Genomic DNA, 24,287 nt, shown 5'->3' on the forward strand with positions numbered 1-24,287 from the left:
TTAAAAAAAAAAAAAAAAAAATCCTAAAAATCCTAATACAGACTATGTGTTACCTTATTACACTTCTATTTTCTTCCACCTTATCTGCTGCCTAAAACGCTTTCAGACCTTGGAATCGGTGTTGCATAGAGGCTGTTGTGGAAGATGTACGCGGAGGTGGCTGCACCCGAGCAGCCCCGGGCTGGACATGGAGCCTCCCCCAGCACAGCCCATTCCTGCCGGCATTTCTGGGCTCTGCTGCCCTGCTCTGCTCGGGACCGGGGTTTTGGGAGCCCTTCCCACTCTGGTTACTGTCTGGGTGTCACTTCTCCTCTAGGTCCCAMGGTGGGCTTGGAAGCCTATGCCAGGAAAGGGTCAGCGGTGGGTTATGAGACTACTGTAAAATCAGACAGCCCGAGGAACAACAGGCCTTATTGCTAAGTACTTGGAAATAAACAAGGCACGCATAATTACCCCTCACCAGCTACCCCTTTCCTGGCCAGCTACAGGGAAAATCCATCATCTTTACACTCTGGGTGGGAAGAAGGGAGCCCCTTTCACTGCCTTCCACACCCGATAATTTTTCTTTTCTGTGGCCTGTGAGGCTGCAGACATGCCAAATGTTACAGTCTGACCTTCAGTCAGATCACCACAGACATACATAGCTAGTATTGGCTACACACTGTATTTTCTTCTTTCAGAGAATAAAATACCTTAGAAACCTTTCTTTGGGCTTTCAGGCTTGATGCTTTCATACTCAGCAGCCTGTGCAGAAAATGGAGGCTGTGACAAGACCAGGAAAGGGCTGGCTACTAGAAGTCTGACTGGTTGCAAGATGTCAAATTTTGCTACTATGGAAATATAATCCCACAATATATTATTAGAATCCTTTTTKATTTGACTTGCACCATAAAATGGATGCGCTAGAAATACCACAGGTAGTCCACTGGTGTGCAAGACTGAGCAAACACCTTAGGTTGCTCCCACAGTGTTTGTATCCTATATGTCGGAAGCTAAGATGCATCTGGCTCCACGAAGTAAAGAAGCCAGACAAAAGAATGAATACCTTGGTAATAATAAATTACAATAAATGAGGAAGACCTACACCTCAATTACAACAATAATCACAGAGGCATGTATGTTTACTCACAGAGAACAAAAAGTAATTACTCGGGGCCAGAAATACTCCCTAGTGAGACTCCCACCAAAGATACCAATGGACATTAATAATCCTGATACTGTAATGCTCCTTACTTGGGGAAAACTCCTGTTGACTTGGACTAAAATGAACAGCAATAGGCATAAGCTGGAAAGCACAAAAGGCTTTTTAAGAGATGCATACAGGTTTAGACCACATGGGTTAAGAAAACAAAAAAAATGAAAAAATGGAGAGCTTAAATCTTTTGTTTATTCCTTACCTGATCCTGAGAAATTGTCTAAAGACCCGTCTGTGGTAGTAGTAGTAGCGATYTCACTGCTGTTCATTGGTTCTGTTTTAACTATAGAAATATAAACAGAAGATATTCTATATGCTCTTAATATTCTTGCAYGCACATGCACACACACTCACTAGATACAAACTCAAAAAAACAAAAAATCTGCAAAAAACACTCTAAATCATGGCCTTCAATATTTTGCATTTTATGTTTTTGTGTATATAAACAACGCAAAATACTGGCAGCTATGATTTACACATAAATATAGGATGATCAAGAGGGTTATTCCTGTCCCCAAGGAATAARAGCCACTGTAACAAACCAGAAGTCCCCATGCAACTCTCTGCACCTGTCCTGATTCCTCTTAATCCTGCAGACCCAACAATAAGGATCCACATTTAGATCAGATCACACAGCATTTACAGGATTGAAAGACAGCAAATTGAATAAGACAAAAGAGAAAATAATTTTTAAATGACTTTCTCTGAGGGCTGTTCAAATTCTGTTTCCAATTAAATAAATTTGCAGRTGAAAATTAAGAATTTGTAATGAAGTACATCACTCTCTCACGGTGGATTTCTCCTCTCAAAATGAAAACCAACTTTATGMTCCACAACCCTGTATAAACAAAAGGGACACAGCCTTCACCAAATGCTTCAAAGAATGCTTTTACATTTCATTCCCACTGCACCCACAACACAATGCGGCTGTCTGAGAGTAGAAAAGAAAGARACCAGAAGATTATCTCCTGGGTCATGCTGATTAATGATCATAAATAATAAACAATTAATGACTTTTAATAAAGCTTCAAGTAACCAAACCATTTCCCTTTCTGTTAATTCATTTCAAACTCTGCAAGGACAGTATCATGATCCAAAGAGCAAGGACGGGGCTGATCTGGCATGGATGTAAAACAGGCACAATAGCTACTCCCAGAGAGTCAGAACATCATGGCAATCCCTCAAATCCATTTTTACACACCTTACAGAGCACCAAAAGCAACGAGGATGATGTTTCAGAAAACAACAGAGCTGATCTTACAATCAACATCCCCGCTTTGGCTCCTGTTGACACACACAGAGGCACCGCTTCCCACACGCCAGCGCTGGTGCATACCTGACCTTTCAGCGAGGCAGTTCTGTAACACTGCCCAGAGGCAATCTGAGAAAACCAAGGTAAACTGCACCCCCTTTGACATGTAGAGCCTCAGTGTCATCATACATACACACATACATGTATGCATGTAGGTTTGTCTATACGTGTGTGTTCAGGAATTACAACAACCATTAGCAGGRTCTCTTTGGTGTCAAGTTTGGAAAGGGTGACACACAGGGACTTCCCTCTTCTCACAAAAGATCTTTTCTTTCATTGCCAATCCATATTCTTATTTCTGCATGTCTATTTCCTTCACCAGGCCTCCTCCATGGGATTTGTACGAAATCTCCCAAGATTTTACTAATCGTCCATTATTTTCTTTTGACTCTCATGCAGGATTTTTGYCTGATGACTTGGGAGGTCAGTGCTTAGCTATGTCTATCGTGAGAGACATGGAGCTGTCCAAGGAAGCCAGGCTTTGGACAGCCACAAATCTGGCCTGCCACATGCTGCTTATGGGTGCTCTGGACTTGAATTCCTCACATTTTCCATGACAATTAACGTTTCTGCAATATGTCCTAAGCTTTCACAAGTTGACACTGGGAAATGAGTGGGAATGTTGCCACATCTAGACAGCACACATTGCACATTGCATGCCGCTAACACCATGCCCAGTTGTGGCAGAGACTGGAAAGTGACACAGGAAAGTTCCCATTTCTGATGTTCCTTTATCAAACCTAACTTTTACATATGTGCAGAATCATCATACTTGAATTCTAGAGTCTGTCTCTGATTTAGCAATGTACTACTAAGTTTTAGTGCCACCCAAATCACTCATGCCTCCCAAATCACTCACGTAAAACAGGTCAATAAAAAGTTCAAGAAGACTAATGTCTTCTTAACCTGTTGCAAAAATTCAGTGAAATTCATTTAGAACTAGTMATTTAGATTTGGTTTATATACCAAGCAGCTTAAGTATCTGTGTCAACAAAGAGATATTTTTCCTTCATTTTTCATTTCTAGTAATTTGTGAGATTCTAAACAGATTTAAAAAGAAACTGTGTAAGAAAACAACACAAAGAACAATAGAAAAAAAATAGAAGTAGCAGATACTAGCACAAATACTGGCTTGGAGGAAAAAGCACAAAAATTCAGAAATATCACAACTGCTGAACTAATGTTATATTGATTGTCAAGATTTTCCTTCTAAAAGAACTCAGAGACTGAAAGTGCAATATGCCCTGTTTTGTCAGCTGTATAGCAAAAAGGTGGTTAAAAAATGACTTACRTGGCAGTTTCTGAACTCCACTGAGGGAGAGCTTCAGACCAGAAGCCACAAGTTGATGTGGTTCATTGGCCAAGTAACAACTTTCTGAGTTCACAGCTTGTCATGCAGTTCCTGGTACATATATCAGTGAAGAGTGTTACGAGGAATGAGAGGCTGGCTATTTCAAATACTGATTTAGAGACCTAATATTTCGCTACTCCTAACASAGAAATTTTAGGAATACCTCGTAAGGATTGCACCTTCAAAGTGCAATGAGTAATGCAATAAGCAATGCAAAAAGTAAGGTTTTAAAGTATCTTTTAAAAATTGCTTTCATTACATTRAATACATACATGGCTTGCTCTACTGAACTCAWCYTTGTTAACAGCTAKGCCATGTAMATTAAATCAGAAYAGAAATATTGCAAAYATGACTGACTTATTTAATTGATTTTAATTYTGCAGTTTTAAGACTGAATTRACACTAYAATGTTAAATTCTTTGYATTATACAAATAAGTGAGCAAAATGAAACTATTCCTGGCTGACAGCTCTCAGTGTTCATGGGCTACAAAGAGACTCAACAAAGTAAGTGTGGTGGCTCGTTTGTTTATAGACATACATAAAATCACAATCTCTTTCCCTATTTTGGCTTGTTTTGTCTTCAAATAATAGTAGTAACTAAACACCATRTAAATGTTGATTAAGTACTTTCTGTATCATTTGCTGTTCACACAGTTTTGCTTGATATACTCTTTCTGTACTCACTGGAAGACCAAAGTTCCCCTGGAAGCTTAAAGATAATTGTCATAAGCAACAAGACAAAAATTCTACCTTGAACATCTAAGCTAATGATATTTTCCATTATTTTATTCAATAAATTCAAACACTCCTGTTTGTAGTGAAGAATCTTACAATTATAAAAAAAGTTACAGGTTACTCTATTATACTAATTCCTATCCAGGATAATATTTCTATCTTTCTATCACTGATTATCAAATCATCAGCTCCTAACCCTGAAGCTGATAAACTTGTCACTGCTTCTCAAAGCAGAGAACTCTTCTGAATCTCATTGTCTGGAAACTACCAGAAGGTAATTTCCAGCCYAAATTTTTGTATAGCTTTCAAAGAAAGTCCCTGCTCAAAGCAGCACATTCGAGTTCAAGCCCAGACTGTTTYCTGCTTTCCCCTCCTCTGATGTGAGAGGCTTCAAAACTTCTCCAGTATGTGGGCTGAGGCTAACAATTAGGTTTCACCMCATACAGCCCCATAACCCACATCTTTCTCTTATGTTATACATTAAGGGTGAAAGAGCTTTAACATCCTTGTACCTGCTCATCTAGTAGTAAAAACCTTAAATTTACAAAGAAACGGTAACACTGCCACAGTGCAAAATCATAAAGAAAATTCAAAAACATCTGGATAGAGACAAGGTTTGACAATATTTGTAGCTGCTAAGCAAGATTCAACTTGGATATTTATCKGACAAGTCATGGGTTAAAATTCACTTGGATKTTYATCTGACAAGTCATGGGTTAAAATTCACTGCAGTCAGGAGATGAGAACATCTGAGCCAAACAAAAGTTCTTATCCCTTCACACTTACATATCCAGTTATGTCAAATGTTTGTATCTCTCCCCTGCAAATGGAGGCAACATATATCCAAAATCAATCCTTTTAGAAGTGTCATTAATTATTTCCTTTTTTTCTTTTCATTTAGGAATCTGATTGTGCACATGTTTAACAGTTTACATTGTTCATGAACAGTATTCCTATTCTTTAACCAAAGCCAGACAGAATGACCACAAAACACAACAGGCCAGTCATTAAGGGAAAAGCAGGCTGTCTTTGCTGTCTTCTGGGAACATGGGGATSTTCAAGTGAACAAGAGAGCAGCATGGAAAAGTCAAGCCTGCTCTGCCATTTAGGTGTACAAGACACAGGAYTAAATCATGAAGACAAAAGCACAATGGCAAAGCAGGTAGGACTTTTAATAAATGGGAAATAATATGCTCTACATTTGGTCAAGGTCTGAACTCCAGGAATGACAGACTTAAAGTCAAATTCACCTGGACAAAGGAAGATAATGCCAGCTTCCATTTCCCTCCAGCCAGTGCCAGCAGCAGTAAATTTCCTAGCTTTTTTCATCAAACCTGGTGGCACAGGTACTTCACTCTCCAACCAGGGGTCAGATGACATGGCTAACCCCAAAGTGTAACCAATTTTCATAATTTTTTATCTACTTAGGATAAGCAAAACCCATCAGAAGAKTGTAAGATGCAAATGCAAGTGCTAAATCATCAAGTCACAAGTCTGAAGTTGCTAAGGCTCTTCAAATACCACCCCATTAAGGTGTGATCTTTGACTATGTTCTACTTCTGTTCCTTGGAGTTTCTGCAGGTGCACAGTGGCAGCAGYGACTGGATTTCCTTCTCATCTGTTCTGCTGGCCAGGCATATGACATATGACATTTCTTATGACATTTGTGTATGGAATCACACAACTGCACACACATGTGCAAAACAGGCTGGTCCTGGTGGAAAGACACCACACSAGAACGATGTGCTGTGGCTACAGTTTTCAGTAAGGGAGTGGACATCCTCACAGGTCCTTGAAATCCCACAGCCTGTGCACAACCACTGCACACGTGGAGCTCTGGGACCCTCAGACATGCTCAGAGGGTGCTCTCACACCTCACCACCATGCTTCACCCAGAATCTGAAATAGCATGTGCTGTGAACATTTCTATGAGAAGCTTGCAAAAAAATTGAAGTAATGGTGCTTCCAAGATGTTCCTTTTTAAAAAAAAAGTTATTTGTCATTTGGAGTATTTTGTTTCCATCAAATGCCTGTGGGAACCAGTGTTGCTATTAACTTATGACATAAATGAGGTCCTTTTTCCCAGGAAAAACTTATGGAGGAAATCAGAACCGAGAATCTTTCAAAAACAGATGCACATATATACAGAAAAAGACAGTAAGTACATAAATATTTAATAGCCAGTCTCCTCCCCAAGACCTTGCAACAGGAGTTGCTYGACTGAGTCAGCAGAGAAGTGGACAAGTCATTTCACTGGCCAAGTACCTCTGAAAGAGGAATAATAGAGCATTATGCTACATGTGCTCAGAACAGACAGAAAGACTCTTGGGGAAGCTGGAGAATAAAAGCCCAGGTAAGACAAAGAGTCTGGAAGGAAGCCAATGTAACACAGCAAGGGAAAAAAAGGTGAAGAGCAGGGAAGAAAGGATAGTCCAAGTCAGCCCCTTGCCTTCTAAACTGCCTGTATCAGCTTTTTGTCCTCCAGAAGTGACATCAGGTTGAAGATTTTTAATAGTCTCTACAGACCCCCTTCTTGCTTTTTGGGGCCTAGGACCTCTGCAAATTTTGCCTCTGGCCATACAACTGTCCCCTTGCTCTCTTGTGGGATGAGTAAAGAAGTCAGCATCCACAACTCTTAATGCTAATACCCTACTGAAAGGCAAATATGATATCTACCTTTAGTATTTCAGCTATTATTTCAGGATGCTTAAATATGGAGGTATCAATTACAAGTTTCATACCATCAAGCTCCTTATTGCAAATACAAGTATAGAAACTTTAGCACACATAATTAGCAGAAACRCCAGAAATTAGTAATTAAAAGGTATGGGAATCCAAGCATCAYCAAAAGAAGCATAATTTTTTCTGATTACCATCACCTACCACAACTTTGCACCCTAAAGCACACAAGAATGCAAAAACCATTAAAAAATAGGAATAAATTAAAAATCACTCACTGMCAATGTGAAATTGCTTAACTGCAATACTGAAAGACTATTTTGCTAGAATGACAAGAAATATAATTTATGGAAATATAATTTGCTCAGAGAAATCTACATCATGTGGCATAACAACAACCAGCTCTAGCTTCTCTGTGGATTTCAACACCTTACTCCCTCACTGCTTTAGGAAATACCRAAAACAATTTTTTCTCCATTCTGTAACTGCAACTTGACAGCAAACATACCACACAGTCCTGCCTTTTGAAACTCTGAAGATGGATTTATGTTCACCAGACTTAAAACAACCTTTCTAATGGCCACACATCAGATAGTCTCRTAGTGGAGAGCTTTGACTGCCTTTGTGTGAGATCTCATTCTCATGTTGCAGCAGGTACTTAAAGAGTGAGAATCATTTTTTTTTCCAAAGGAATTTTGATGTCCAACTCCCTTTGAAGCCTCCCTTCCTATGTATCTTTGAAAATCTGATCTTCAATTTGTCATCCATTTTCCCTTCCCACTTGATATGACAAWGCTTTCCCTCCTTCCTCCTTGAACGCTCAAATAAAAGGGCAGTGGCAGGTCTGTACTCCTTAAATGAATGAAGTGTAGTTGTTCAGAAAATCACAGCTCCTTCTCCCAGTCCTCATCTATTCTTTTCCATTCCAGTTGCATAAAACATCACCGTGATGGGCCACAGGCTTCTGTTTCTCACTCTATGCCATCCATCAGATTTGATTTACATTCTTAAGATAAAAGTAAAGATCACTCTAGGCAGAAACTGGATGCAGTTGTCTGCTATGGAAAACAGATTTCCTACTCCTTTCAAATTTACTGATTACTGATTACTCACGGCCTTTCCCCTCTAAAGKGTATCTACTGAAGTGGGACTGGTGTCGGAATAGCCACCAGCTGTCTGATAAAACTTAATGAATGGCAATTTTATGAGCTTCTGTTGTTATTGTTCCTTTAACTCCTTCAGTATCAACCCACCATTGCAATTCACTTAAAAAGGAAGATTAGAGATAAGGCACAACTATGAACATTTTGAGCCCTCCTCCAACATTTTTTTTAAAAGAGATTTTCTTAGGCAAGTCATAGAGGGCCATAATTTTTATGGTGTCCAGTGTCTGCTCTTTCCCTCAARAGAGGGTATTTTGTGGAAATACACTCAAAGATAACATGGAAATCTCAAATATAGTAGTATCTATATAGTCAGCACCACCTTGGCATACTAGGACTGATTTTTCTGAGTGCCTTTACTCAGATATTTCAGAGTTACCCCTCTGTATTTTATCCTGGGAAATTTCTGTCTGGTCAAGGTCTATAATTTCCTTATTACTTCCCCATCAGTGAAGACCATGTTGTCTGGCCAAGAGAAGAATTTGGCTCTATCAAAGTGAAATTAAGCACACAAAGAGTTATTATATAAGCTGCATGTAGAGATTAAATTCAGACTCAATCGCACAATTAAATCCCCATTCAGTGTTTTGAAAACTTACAGCTAAGTGTGAAGCTAAAAATATTAGCTAACAAAGTGAGCTATCTTCCAACCACATCCTCTTGCAGAAAAACATCAATAGAAAACAAGTCTGAAAATGTGCCTTAGAGGAATTAATGCAYATTTGTTTGAAATGCGGCCATTTCACTTTGGGACAGGTATTTTTTTYCCTTCTTCTTTTTTCTTCCCCTCCCCTCATCTAGTGAACATATCCTGTGCTTCAGGGTATGGAAACCTGTCAAAATCACACCCACAGTCAAATCAAATTTAACATATCTTTACAAGGTATTTATAACATGCAAATACCTAGAGGCCCTGCTTCTCAGTCACATGAAGACCTCTTCTGCTAGAGCAGGAGGGCTCTTTCATGTCAGTGAGAATGTGTACATGGCACACAAGAAGCTGGTTTCACATTTTATATTTGACATGTGAAGCTTCAGCAACYCACATCTCCATTCCATGTGCAACAAGCAAGCAAACCACATCGCAGAACTTAAAAAGAGGCGTTCGGCGAGCCCTAACAACCACATCCTTACAATCAGCCACTTGTGTCTCAGCAGGATTCTGCTTCAAGGATCCCAGAAAAAATAATTTTACTTCACCCTTCATTAAAAAAATAGGAAACTCTCACTTCATTCACTCCAATTTTCTTAAGTCTCTTTAGCAGCTCAAGGAGCCTAACAAAACATTTTCTCAAGATAAAACAGATTAGCAGTAAAAATTCCACCTTCRGATTCTTAGGCATTTGCTTCACTCACAAATTTTGTCTCTTGGCACACATCTCACTCAGAAATAAATTATTCTACTGGTTTCTTTGAAAAACTTTTCCTTATTTGTCACTTAAGAGCAATCAGAGACAGGAATTTTCAAATTAGAAAGCTTAGAGCAGAACTGCCAAGCACAAGCTATGTCTGGGGACACTTTTGGGACAACATTGGAACTCGCATGCTGAGTGCCCACGCCTGCTGCGCCCACTGCAGCACCCAAACCTGCGGGGCTCTGTGTGCTAGGGCTGAGCAACCAGTCTGCAGTGCTGAGGAGGGTCATGTCACCTGAGGGAAAAGGGCAAACAAAGAAAACTGTTTGGCTTCATCTCAGGATGTTTGTTCATCTCAAACACGTATTGCGAGTTAGAGTTTTCTGGGTAGAATCCACTCCAAACTCTTTTAAATGATACAATTCTAGTGTCAGATACATAAGCTACCACAGTTTAAATKACTTTCTTCAATAAACTCTGATACATACCTAGAAGTTGGGATATTGTTTCCAGAATTATTTTCTRCCTGAGGACAATGCATTAACAGATAGATACACTATATACTTCATTTCCTGAAGTAATACTCAGCATTTCACAGAGTGTATGCACACAGCACGACAAGTCAAACAAAATGTCAAGTYAGATGATGACCATCTTTCAGTGTTTCAAGGAACATCCCCCTATTTCTGTGCTACAAAAGAACCTTCAAGTTAAATAGAAGGTAGAAAAGCTCATGAGGTTTACAACAAAGGCTTCTGTGAGCTAGAGGAATTTTAATTTGGAAAGGCAATTTTATCCTGTACCAAAAGTGGTATATCCCTGGTAATATGAGATAAAAATATAATAACATTCTCATGTATTTTAAAGGAAGAAGGCTCATTTATGGACATAAAATATTTTTCTGCTTAAACTACATGAGCACAGTAAGTAATTTATTAATTCTTTAAAAAGCATTCTTTTTTTTTTTTAATGGCTTAATATTTGATTGCAGCAATACTTTTACACCAATAGCAAAAAGTAAATTATACACAAGTCTGGCACAATTCCTGTTAATCTGATAACCCATAAACCCTCCCCAMTACCAAAGACTCCAATTAGAATGAATAACAGAGATGTTTGGGGATATTGGGCGGGGGGGAAAACATCTGTTTGATTGACACTTGCCTTTCCTGGAAAAACACAATGCATGTCCATAATCCTAAAGAGTCTGACAGCACTACTATGACCCAGTCCTTAGGAAAAAAAAAGGCATATCTTTGCTACAATAGTAGTTTACCTATACATTTATACTGAACAGCAACACTGAAGCTGTGTGACTCTCTTTTCCAGTAATGCATTAAGTCTCTGTTCACACAGCCAGCCAAATGTCATGTGCGATCTTTCCCACTATTGCCATAGAAATGCAAYGGGGAAGAGCATTTTTTGCCGCTTGTAGTATAAACCCTTCTGTGTTTCATTACATGTATTATTATATGTATTGTAGAGGTATTGTATTACTGGCAAAGCTGTGAGGTTGTTCTGTTGTTAGTATTCTACTGAGAACAAACATAACTTATCARCTGCCTGACTGCTTCTTGAGAAATAGGTATCAGTTTACCCCATWGAATTACTACACCTGTTTGAATTTTGGCCACTCCATCAGAGCAGCAAGCTAGCCTGAGGAACTTTCAACACTCAGTTTTATTAGCTTACTTGACAAAATTCTCACAGCCTTAGCAGCTTGCAAAAAAGTGAGAACATAAAGAAATACCAAAATAGTAAAATATCGAAAAATTGCATTTTGTACTATGGCAATTGTAAACATCCACTTTTTTTCTCTCATTMAACTTCCTTTTCAGTTTTTTGACTTTTTAAAATTTAAGCTCTGCACATACTACCTGCTCAGTCCATTCAAACTCCATGAAAGAAACATAAACCTGTAATGAATTCTATTGCTGAAACTTGATAATAGTAACTACTGATAAACATTGAACATTGCCTTTATGTACCATATAAATCAACACGGAACACCTAAAATAGTAAAACATTGTATGGCTTTCTGACTGCAAGAACACCAAAGCAACAAGGAGGAAAAAAAAACCTAAGAAACACTTAAAAAAAAGGGTGGCTCACCTTCTGTGCCATTGGGTGTCATGGAATTATTATTTATATGGGAGTTATCAAGTTTTGGACCACTGGGGGATTCACTACTACCACTTAGTCGTCTATGTGGGCTGGCTAGATCCTGCATTTCCATAGACCTGAAAACAAGATGCAACTATTTTTAGTGTTACAAGTCAACATGAATTACAGAGGAACTGCCTTTAAGAGATGCAGCCAGCTATTTATCAGCATCCCAGAAACACTTAGTAAAAAATTAACTACTTCTCCCAACTCGACCTTTTCCAGTGCTTAACTCACATTGTAGCCCTACACATGACTTACCAGGTCCTGTAATATTTTTGCAGCTTGTAACTGAATAAAATTTAGATTCCAAGTACTGTACTTCAAAACTTGTAATCTTGTATTTTTAAAAATTGTAATCTTCTATTTTTTTCCMAAGATGTTATCTTGTATTTTTAAAATACGTACAAATATGGAATAACCAATATATGAAGACATATATTCTCTTAACAACAAATTAACACTGCTTTTTCAAGATTTACCACTCAGTGGCAATATAATGGGCCTCCAAACMAAATAAAACACTTGAAGCAATTGTGGAAACCTATCATCTACTGACAGCGAATGAGATATTCCTGATGTATGTGTTTACTCTGGCAAACTACTTAATTGTTCCTCTGTTTCCTTTGAAACAAATGCAGCATTAAAACATTATTATGTCTGCTCACTTGTTTGCTTTGTGGATTACATAAAGCGTGCCCAATTGAAAAGGGTACAGTGAATCCATACAGGCGTTAGTGTGCCTCAGCACTCTGCTGTATCTCAGCAGCTGTCGCTTAGTCAAAATGAGAAAAGAGCAATTCCCAACTAAAGCAAAAAATGAAACGTTTATGAAACAAAGGCAGCTTAATATTTCAGATTTGTGCTTTTAATAGCCTTATATTAAAAGGCCAACAGCCATCACTACCATSACATATGCCTTGGTTGATTTTGGGGCTTATGCCTGAAGTGCCCTATCCTTCCATTTCTTTATACCTAAAACTTTTGATATTGTTATTTGATGTACTCATTCTAAGTAATTGCTCCCAGAAGAAACTTCATAGGTTACTGTGCCTCCAAGGCACTTGAACCAGTAATTTTTCAGTTTAAAAGAAATGCTTAGGCTCTTTTAAAGACTATTAAAATTGTATATAAAATTACTCCCGCAGTAGCGGTATAAATATCCTTAAGCCTAAGTGTCATTTCAGGTACAAAGCTTTCATATTTTAACCAAAATTTCATCACAAGTTCCAAACACAGGTCCTTCATTTAATATTTATTTTCCTAATCCAATCCACACAAAACTAAGATGATGCTGCAATGAGTTCGAAACTCCAGCATTGAATATAAACTCAAACAATTTAGTGAAAAAGTTATGTGCTCATGGTTTACAGACTTGGTTGCTTGCATGTAAAAGCTACACTCCAGCACTTACTCATCTGCTTAATGTGAGAAACAAGAACAAATATTTTACTTATCACTTGAAGTAAAAAAATAAAAACCCAACCCAACAATAAAAGGCTTGCATAAAAATCGCAGTTTCGGTCAAATCCTTACCTGCAGCTTGAGGAAACAGCAACATCTGAACTGGTTTGGGACTTCTGCACCTGTAAACCAGGGAAACAAACAGAAGCTTTTACTACTCTGCTTTACTATGAGGCCTTAATTTAAAGAAAGGATATCACTACRGATGACAATTCTGTCCTTTAAATCCAAAGGGAGAGGAGGAGGGTGCGGTGCCCGTGAAAGGCATATTGTCTTTAAATTGAAGGCTCAACTGTTGTTTCCCCGGCAGGTCTCTCTCCCTCCTCCCCGCGCCAGGGGACGGCAGCCAAGTGACGGGATAGTGATTCATCAGGGGCCCGTGACAGCTGCACAGGGGCTCACTCCTCCCACGGCACGGCTCGGCTCGGCTCGGCTCTGCCCTGCACCCCGCAAAGGTAACCCCAGCGCGCCGCCCCGCCAAGGGCAGCTCGAGCTGCTGAGCCCCGAGCCCTCAGCATCCTCCACTCCTCTCGCCTCTTCTCATCCCTCCTCTCCCTTCAGTCTTGACAGATTCTTGCCCTCATCATACTGGTTTTCCTCTTGCTTTGCTCTTTCCAKCCTTCCTTTGTGCCTGGGCCACAGGGAACCCACAAATGGAGCTCACCCCAAAGGCGAACTGGAGATGCTGATGTGTTTTTTTTGGGGGGGGGGGAGGAGTGGAGAATAACAGCAAGGGGCAAGTCTACCTATGGTAAAGACCTTCACTATACAGCCAGCATCCTTACAGAGGCRTCACTAAAAGAAGCCCATCTCTAGCCAGGTCGAATTAAAATAAAAAATCTGCATGCTATTGCAGTCTTACTCATAAAAAATCCAGCTGCTAATAAGATTTCTGATAAAATGACTTGAAAGGACACTTCTAGCTAAATAAATGGCACGAAGCTGTAGCATTTACCTGAGGTCACTCATGTAGAAAAGGAATCTGGTTCCACTGGGAAGCCCACCAATCATTTTTTAGTTTAATAAAATGATTTCTTTTATAACTCACATGAGCAATAGTTTTCCTATTCCATCAGAAAAACACTGTTGCTTTATTAACAAAGTCTAGCCAGTAACAATTGTCAGCAGGTGACAAAATTCAGGTGGAGATACGCTGCTAGACACTGTTAGCTTAAAAGCTCCCAAAAGCTTCTCTGGGTAAGGTATATATCCTCTTAATGTCTGCAGTGAGGATCCTGCTTGTGCGTTTCCATTCAACCTGAACTGACATCTCTTAAATGATCACAGAGCAAAGACAAGGCAGATGAGGCATTTTAAGTGCCATAAAAATCATCCAAGCAAATCCTACTTATGTGTCTGTAGGGTGGGTTTTTTGTTATTTTTAATCACAGACAGAATTACTACTAGCAAGAGTAAACAACTGCTAGGGGCAGTCAGGCAATGAAGAACATTACAAATGATGTCAAGAAGCATGCAATAATGCATGCTGAAAAACATCAATCTTTTTATAACTGGGTACTTACAGTACTGCATAACACGCTTTTCAATACATCATTGCATGCCAAATCAAACTAGAGWAGCAGATACAGTCAAAACTGTGCATTTTGGTTTAAGGATTTTTCTTTTCCCTCAGTTCTCTACCCCAGAAACTGCTGCAGAGTGCCTTAGGATATGCTTCTGCTGTTACTTCTAAACACCTGGAAAAAATTATAGGTGAGAACTAAATTTGCCTACAGAGCTATCTTCACTGCCTTTTGCACAGGATCTTTTAAAACATAGCTTTTATAATAGAAAAAACTTCCTTTTTCAAATAGATGCTTTAATTAATTGGTATAGAATTGTTTACACTTGATTAAAAAAAAAAAGAAAACAATGTGTAATCCACACTATTTTAAGTACCAAATTTTTACAAAAATAGTAACTTCTGCACATTTGAAATTTTATATATATATTTATATATATATATATATATATATATATATATATATACACACATGTTCATGTATGTGCATAGCGAGAAAGATCTCATTTATGGATTCATGGGACCAGGCAAAAAAAAAAAAGGCTCATTCAAAGTGAATTAAATATATACCTTAAATGTCCTCCAACACTCTCTGATTTGTGAAAGTTCATAATCACAATTTTCATTTTCATTAGACGTACTTTAGATATATTCCTTTGTGTCTCAAAGATTATTTAAACCATGTGTTGCACGTTACCAAATTTAAAAATGACTCTTTAATCAAAATAACTTTAAAACAACTAATCCTCACTTAGGCTGGTCAGCTGAATCCACAGAGTGGTCCAGGAAAAATAAATCTACTCTCAAGAATGCGAATGCAGACAACAATTAGACACAGATGTGAGTGAAATTAGTTACAGTTTACAAAATGCTACACTTCACATGCTTTCAGTTTTTTATGTGCAGTACAAAATTACAACATAGTAAGGAAYCACACTTATGACGACCAGTTAGTTCATAGAATAAAAACATTTCTGGGTGGTGTGTGCTTGTGCCTTCTCTCATATATTCCCATTTTGTCAACAGGTTTCTGGATAATTGAAGTTTGGCAACATAACTCATATATCAAATAAAAAGTGGGGGAAAAAACCCGAATGCTTGGCCTTACCCGGACAGAAATAGGTCACATAGCAAAAAAAAAAAAAAAAAAAAAAAAAAAAAAAAAAGCACTGTCACACCCCCTTCATACTCTGTGCTCTGCTTAAACTAAAAATGCCTTATATGCTAAATGGCATACACATTCTTCTTAATACCTCAAAAACATTATTTGATTGTTGTAAGTAACATTCACATCTTTCCCCTCAATCGCAGATYGAGCACTGTGTAGTACATGGCGAGAAAAAAAAGGGCAATGATAGCAAAGCTACTTAAAATTCATCCATTTAAGAATCTTAAATCAGTAACATCAAATTCTGATTAGTTAATGAGGTCTTTTAAGTTTGCCTTTTTTCTAATTAAATTTATAATTCTTCACAGATGTAGGTTTTGTTGATGTTCAATTTGTCTCTCTCATTTTGTTAAACCTCACATAGTACTCCACCAATCCATTGAATAGCCACATTAAATCTGTTAATACCATGCTCTTCAACCCCAGAAATTATTTCCAGAAGGCAAACTTGCTTTGAGAGATCATCAAACAAGACTTAAGGTACACATTTTATCACATTTTCCCTACCACAGAGCTCAGGATGCAGAGGAAAATTCATGACTTTTGCACTGTTTATTATACTTTGCTAAATTACAAATCAAAAGCATCTGACAGAAGATCATGTATGAAGCCAAAAAGTTAATAATGTTCTGTGAAAAGTAAACTGTAAATGGAAAGGGATTCTAAATTTCAGCAGCACAGAGCAAATAAAATGTAGGTACTTGTCTAAATTACAGGTTTTCCACAGTATTTTTGCTTGCTAGGAGCAATTTTTTTAATGGCTATAATTTAAAACATTTTTCCAGCTGAAAAGAAATTTTCGAAGTGAAAATAAGAATTTAACCCAGAAAACTACAGCCAGCACAGGCATTTTCTCTTAAAACACAGTTCTACTTTAAAGAAGCAAATTTCAAACACAATGGCAGTTTTCAAATGAGGGTGTTCCTTCCTAGGAAAAAAAAAAATCTGTCATTTTTAAGAAGGGGTGGAGGGAAGGAGAGAAAGGGACTTTTTCCCAACAGCACTCTTGGCCTCTCTAAAAGCACAACGCAGTCAGAATCTACTGACATAATGGCTTCAACAGCTAAAATGTTACAAAACTAAGATGCAAATTGGCTGCAGAAAGGCACCTTGCTGGCAACCCAGAAACTTGGTAATACTTTCACTCTTCCAATAATCATACATCRCTGGGCTCTAAGGGAAGAGGTAGGGCTTTTTCACTAGATACTCACATCAAAGACAAATTGCACTTATTAAAGCAAAATCAGATAATTGCAGTAATTTAATTTTTAATTACTAGTTTAAATTGTTCTAAAAGTGCTATCCTGTATGCTCATTTCATACACTAATGAATGAAATGTTTTGAAATGCCAGCAATTTCTTCCCTTTAAGAAAGAAGTACTACAATGTGACAATGCTTCTATTATGACCAGCCATTAAAGAATGCCTTTCTGCTTTTCCAAGATTTTTTTTGGCTCCTCAGAAATATTTCATACTTATTGCAATTCAAACAAAATGATTACTCATTCTTTTTTCTCCTAAGGTGAAGCGTGACTCAAGCCGTCTGTCACTGCACAGAATTGCTGAGAGGGGATGGCTGCTCATTTCCAGACCCTTCCAGGCCTTGGGAAAACTCTGACAGCMGTGAGGTGCTTGGCTAAAAACTGCATGTCATGGGTTTGTGAGCAACATGTAAAACGCTGTGTGCGTATGTGTTTATATACCTAATATTCTCTAATGTGTATACACACATGATGTATGTACTTTTACAGATGCATATCCATAAATACACTATTAATTGATTTTACACCTCAAACCAGTAGTCTGTGTTCTGGCAGATGCTTTGCGAACCATCTCAGTATGGGATGGAAAATAAAACAATCTTTATTCATGGTATCTAATGTTAAAAACCTCCAGTGATACACTACACCACATTTCCACTTCTTATTCCAAATTTCCCTCGGTGCTCATTTTTAAATTTAAACAAACTACATGAAAAACACTATGATTTTTTTTCCTGAAAGCTTTTATCTCTTCTGCTTACCTCAGTTTTAAATATTTACTTACAGAAGAAAGAAAGAAAAAAAAACCACACCAAAACCCAATCACCTTCAAAGAAACATTTTTAAATGCACTAACACCTTTACTTTTCCAGAATCAATCTTGCATTGTGAAGGGCAGTCCTTTCTCTTGGTGTTTGAAACACCGAGAGAAATACRTACTTGGGAATGTTTGGTGGGTTTTGGTTGCTCAAAAGCAAGACRTAAATTTAATGAGACTTCAAAAGGTCTTTAACTTTCTTGTTCTAAGATCACCATTCTAAATAAGCCACCTAAAATGTCAATAAACGTCAAATATTTCAGTTGTGTAGATGTTTATTCTGTCATCCTGAAAAGTTCTCCTGTGGGGATCTGCATGTTTTCCTTSGTGTTTGGAAAATTTAAACATATTAAGCAAAAGGATTTCCTGCTTCAGAAAGGACTGTCAAAATCTCTGTCAGGCATTCTTCCTCCCATTTTTTTATTATTTTTCTCACGCTCTCATGTCTCTTTCAACAAGGTCTGCTGGTTTCGTACCGTACGCGCCTATTTCTCCCCCTCCATTTAACATCTCACCATCACGTTACTTCTCTCTGCCGAACCATTAGCMCTCGAGGAAATCAAACAGGAGAATCCTCAAACCTGGCTGATCACAATAAACAGAACCTCCTAACATCTGTTTTGTGGGAAGCCTACAAACCCCAGCCTGAGCTACGGCCAAAATTMACTGCTGCACCCAGCGATTTATAACTGAGCGCCGCTCTCCTCCGGAGCGGCGGAAAGCGCGGAAAGCGCCGCTGCCCCTGGGCGCACGGCGGGACCCCGCTCCGCTCGGCAGCGGCCATCCCCCGTCCCCGCCGCTGTCCCCCGCTGTCGCCCGTCCCGCTGCCCGCTGTCATCCCCCGGTACTCACGGTGCGGGGCGCGGCTCCGCGGCTCAGAGCGCGGCGGCGGCGCCTCCCATGGCGCGGCGGGGCAGGAGCGCCCCGGGGCCGGGCCGGGCCGGGCCGGGGCCGGGCAGACAAAGCGCGGCCGGGGGAGGCTGCTCCAGCCCCGCCGTCTGTTTGCTCAGCCTTGTGTGTCTGCCCAGGCACTGCCTGGGGGCACGCTGCCGCTCCCGCGCCCGCTTTCCTCCTCACTCCCCTTCGCCTTCTTTTTTTTTTTTTTTTTTTTTTCTTTTTTCCTCCCCCCTTTGGGTTTTGTTTTTGCCTTTGTAATGCAAATCCCAGCTATTCTCTTGTCCCAACCTTATTGGTTTAAAAGCAACAACTGCAATGAGGCTTGCGCGGTCTGAAGTCAACCTTCCTGCACGGGCGAAACGCAGCCGGGGCTGCCGCGCTTCGCCGCGGAAACTGCGCGCCCCCGGCCGCCCCCTCCGCCCCCTGCCCGGCCGACAGAGCCCCCCTTCCCTGCACCTTCCTCAGCCTCACCCCAGAAAAACTCCTGAAAATCCCTCGGCTCCCTCCTCATTTAGAAAGTTGAATTGCGCGGAGATGCGTCCCCTCTTGTAAAGCTGGGTTTAAACTAAAGCCGTCCTAATAGAAGAACTGGAATTACACCAACATTATATCAATGAGAGAAGCTAAATGGGGATACTCGTGGAGGCTCTTAAGCATACAGCCAGCGTGCACGTCCGGACATGCCGTTTTGATTGGATATGTAACAGATTTGTTCTCAAATATCTGAGATTCTTGCAACCTTGTAAAGAAAGAGTCTGCTAAAACTATTTAAGCTGGCCTTCTCCAATTTAAAGGTATTTATTAAATAAAATATCTGGAACTTTTAAAATGGTTTAAGTAACTTAAACCATTAAATATCTGTACCCCTAAAAACAATTGTAAATATAGTCAAATTTGTATTTAATTTATTACTAATCACTAACTAAAGTTTTAAAATTTAAAACTRTACAAAGGCCGTTTCAATAGACCTTACAAATACTTCCAAAGAAGAGAGAGATGGTTGCATAGACCTAAATTCGTGCATTAAGTAACAGTAACCCTAAAGCTTAGCTTTTAAAAATCAATAAGTAATTAAGTAATTTAATTAGTAAGCCATTAAACTGAAATGGGTTTATGATGCTTTTCTATTACAGAACGTTTAGTTGCTCATAATTAAAAAAAAAAAACCGACTCTTTAAATATATATATATATATAATGTTAAAAAACTTTATAATGTACAGAGTAACTATATTTGTCCAGCGTTCTCCAGAGCATTTCCACTTTGCAGACAGTATCTTTCACTTCATGTAACACTAAAGTTTCTACACTTTTTTTCAGTACACATAATCCAAATATGATGAGGAAAACAGCGTAACGATTTGTAGTACCAAAAAAGAAGACTTAACACCACGCCAGGTCTACAGTACTAAATTAAAAAAAAAACCAAACCAGAACAAAACCAAAAGTCAACAACCCCCCCCAACTTTATACTGTATAAACAGATTGAAACAGAACTTTTTTTCTCTTTATAAAAACCTGTGGTTATTCACTGCTAATATATCCTTACCTTCAATTAACTAATCTGTGAATGAAAGCAATACTTCTAGWGGAGAAATATCTTCTGGCTACTACATCCCAGTAAGTAAGACATTATTTTGTAGCAAGTACATTGGGAATACTTCAGGAAAGCGGATCGGTTTGCAAAGCTACAAGTCAACCTCGAGCTGAAAAGGCACCTAGGATTTCATTTTGTTTAGCAGAGAAAAGGGATCTCGGGACAGTCACACACCATATATGGGAACCCAGGTCAAAATAAGCAGCTTTCGATTGGGCCCGTCGGCGTCGCCAGCACAAACACAATCCCATCACTTCTTCAGAGTCGCAAACCAGATCTCACGCCAAGAAAACTATTTATCATGTTCTATATTAAACTGTGAAAGAAATACAAATTACTTATTATGGAGTCACGCAGTTTTATCAGGTAAAAGTCACTGAAACACAAGGCTATGCAATCATTCTGAACTATGTGCTGTTTTGGAACAGCCACGATCTTCTGGAAAATGCTTAGCACTGAATTCTTTATCAGCGTTAATAAGATAATTTTTAAAAAACCCTACTCAATCTGATATAAAGACATGTCTTGCTTGACTGACTGTAGGAGCTACATCTATGAAATGAAAAATATCAGGCACATACTTAAAAAAAGCAGAAGCTCATTTTTTTTCTGAAAGAAAAACTCAAAAAATATCATCATATTGTTGCTGTAAAGTATCATCTAACACCAGAAAATATATCTCAAAACCCTCTCTCAAAAATAGTGATACTTACATGATGCTATGGAAATAAAAAAAAAATATTTAAAGAAAGGACTATGACTTCAATGATGCATTGTCAATTTTTGCATAAATCTATTTCATACCATTATTGAAAAACCCACACACATATATTAATAAATTTTAGTCTTCTAACTGTAAAGGTTACTGAAGCAGGTTTATATTTGGTTAGTTTGTAGTCCCTACTGGGAGTTTTATCTAAGTAATAACTTCAGGAGTGTGCCCAGTCTCTGTATTTAATTAAAGTAAGACAGATCCCCACACAGACGTACAGAGCTTGATGATGTGACGATAAACATGGGATAAATTACACAGAGGCTAAGATGATCAGAAAAAGGGTGTTGACCATGCATTGCAAGAAAAGAATCAGCTTTGAATTTTTAATCTCTTCTGTAGTATGGCATGTAGGCAGTATGGGAACTGAAGCCATATAAATGATCTAGATGGGGGATATGAGATAAAGTAGGGTCCTCTGTGTTTATACAGCCATTAAACAGTGCCTTAGAGTTCTTTATCTGATGTCTGAAGATTGGACTTCAGATTAGTGTATATCATTACCCCATGATATGGTCTAACCTATGAACTTATCCTACAGCTGATACTGTGGACCAGATCTTCATTTGGTTTAAGTCAGTGCAATTCTTTTTATTTCAATAGGTAATCTAATTATGACAGCTGAGCACTGCACCGATTTGAAACCTACTTGAAAGAGGTTTGTTTACTTATCTTTTGGGGTTTGTTCTTCCCAGAACTGCATACCAAATCAGTGCAGGGTGGGTTGTTGGTCACTGGCACCCACCATCATTTTCAAACCACAATTGCACTAACACTGGGTTTAGAATAGAGATTTCAGTGGGATTTGTATATGTTTACATCGTGCCTAAATTTGCCCTGATTCTGCATTCCCATTAATGCAGCTGGCATCTCAAGAGTCCTAAGAAGTAAAGGACCAGGCCTATTACATAATATCAAATGCACAACATCCACTGGGGATATTGTTACCACCATTACTCATGCAGTATGGTTTTAACTTCATATGCAGTGTCACACACTTGTTTTAGCACAAGTAAAACGGGTCCATCTGGAACACAATGTTTACTGGGTGTTCTGGTTATTAAGAAAAATTCGATGTAAGATGGATATGGAACAGCAGGATGTTCATATGTTAGTCTCCAAGTAGGAAATAGTACTGAAATATTTAACATCAGAAATAAGCCTAGGAAGACCATATTTCACTAAAGCAAAAGATGCATCCCATTGCTCCTGAAAGCCACCCCCTGGCTCTTCCCATAACAACTGCAGTGCGACGTCAGAACCCTCTGAAGCAGCAATATCCCTCCTATGCCTCCATACAAGTTTTATCTTACACATAGCAGCTGTTGCCTAGAGACATCCCTGGCTGGAACAGAAGTTTGCAGCATTTGACAGGAGCCCGTATTGTCTCATGCTACTCATGTGAGCAAAAGTAGAAAGACCTTGGTAAATACAAACAACGAAAGTGACAGAAATCAACCATTTTAAGTATTCTGTCCAAAAACTTATCAGTGTGACTAAGAAGAACAATTTAATTATATTCTTTCTAGATATATTGGATTAAAAAAAAATGAATTAACATCTATGTGCCATTTGTTATAAGACAAGGTATGTGCTGTTAACCATCGTCCTCAGTCAAAATACATACGAGSTGCTGGCCATTTGCTAGTTTTGATGGTTTGCATGCAATTGTAGTTATTTTCAATCCACCACTTCAGTACGAATTACACAATACCATTTAAACAATTTAAATTATTTGAAATAGGAAACAGCAATCTTTATTACAATCTTAAGTAGATGCTGCTTTAGCTTTTTGAATGAATGCATGACTTACATATGATTCTGAAATAGTTTTTGACAGCTATGATATAAACAAATACAAAGATTGTCCACAGAAGAAGCATTCAAAGTCTAGTTTGAAAGCGAATACCTCAGTATATATTAATATTTCACTTTGCAAAGTGAAAGTATTCTTGTTTTTTTCAGTAAATTTGTTGCATCTCAAAAGCATTATGTTAAAGGAAGGAAAAAAAAGTGTGTGTGTGTATATATATATATGTATATTTACAGGCTATACCAGTAGTGTAAATTATAGATATATTCGGTACTCTAATTGCAAAATAAATAAGTAGTTTGTCTGGGTGAAGGCAAGTTTTCCTAGATGAACTTAAATTTTAAATGTATCTAATTCTATCATTTCCCTTTGTGTATTTTTCAACACCGCACATTACTTGTCTCTCTTCTAGAAATCTCATGAAGGTAAATGTTTGCCACACAAAAATTCTGAAAAGCTGTGGTCTCCAGATCATCTAAAGCAGATGTCCTACCCAAAAGTGATGGCTTTTCCCTAAAGACTGGGACACCAGGTCTGTGACATCCTGAGGGCAGAGCTCTGAGATCTACTCCAGGTTTCAGAGAGATGCAGCTTTTCACCTATAATAGTCTTCATTGAAGTAATCCTTTAGCTATTAAATTGAACTATTGAAAAACACCTTCCATTTTCCAAAGTTCAAGAGTTTTACAGGGGACTTTCAATACTGTAGAATCAGTGGAGAGTTATTTTTATTTGTTGCACAAAAACCTCGGCTCAAAAGATACTTAAACATGCTAGCAACTATTTAGAAAAGAAAGACTGCTGAAGACAGCATAAATGTATCTGAAGAAAGTTATTTGAAGAATTATTCATTTACAAGATAGGGGGTGAAATGCAAGGAGTAAATTGCAATCTGTGAGCATCCTTGGGAAAGAGCTAATTTTTCTAATTGGCATTCAGGTTTTTACTCCAGCTCAGCATGGAAACATAACTGCCTAAATTTTGAAATAATCACCCTTCACTGTGATATGTGAATAATAATTT

At 38.5% G+C, this 24,287-nt stretch overlaps 1 protein-coding gene across 1 annotated transcript in view; it reads right to left on the bottom strand.

Annotated features, from left to right (window-relative positions):
- Window positions 1-24,287, bottom strand: part of EYA1 (EYA transcriptional coactivator and phosphatase 1) — a 145,138-nt gene that overhangs the window by 68,936 nt on the left and 51,915 nt on the right. Inside the window, exons 2-4 of the mRNA XM_057363930.1 lie at window positions 13,491-13,540; window positions 11,904-12,031; window positions 1,398-1,478 (exon numbers count right to left, since the gene is read on the bottom strand). Coding sequence (XP_057219913.1) covers window positions 1,398-1,478; window positions 11,904-12,031; window positions 13,491-13,540 — 259 coding nt within the window. The remainder of the gene's footprint in view (window positions 1-1,397; window positions 1,479-11,903; window positions 12,032-13,490; window positions 13,541-24,287) is intronic.

The sequence above is a fragment of the Malurus melanocephalus genome, unplaced genomic scaffold, assembly GCF_030028575.1.
Source record: "Malurus melanocephalus ecotype Western Australia unplaced genomic scaffold, MMel_1.1 scaffold_32, whole genome shotgun sequence".
Taxonomy (NCBI): Eukaryota; Metazoa; Chordata; class Aves; order Passeriformes; family Maluridae; genus Malurus; species Malurus melanocephalus.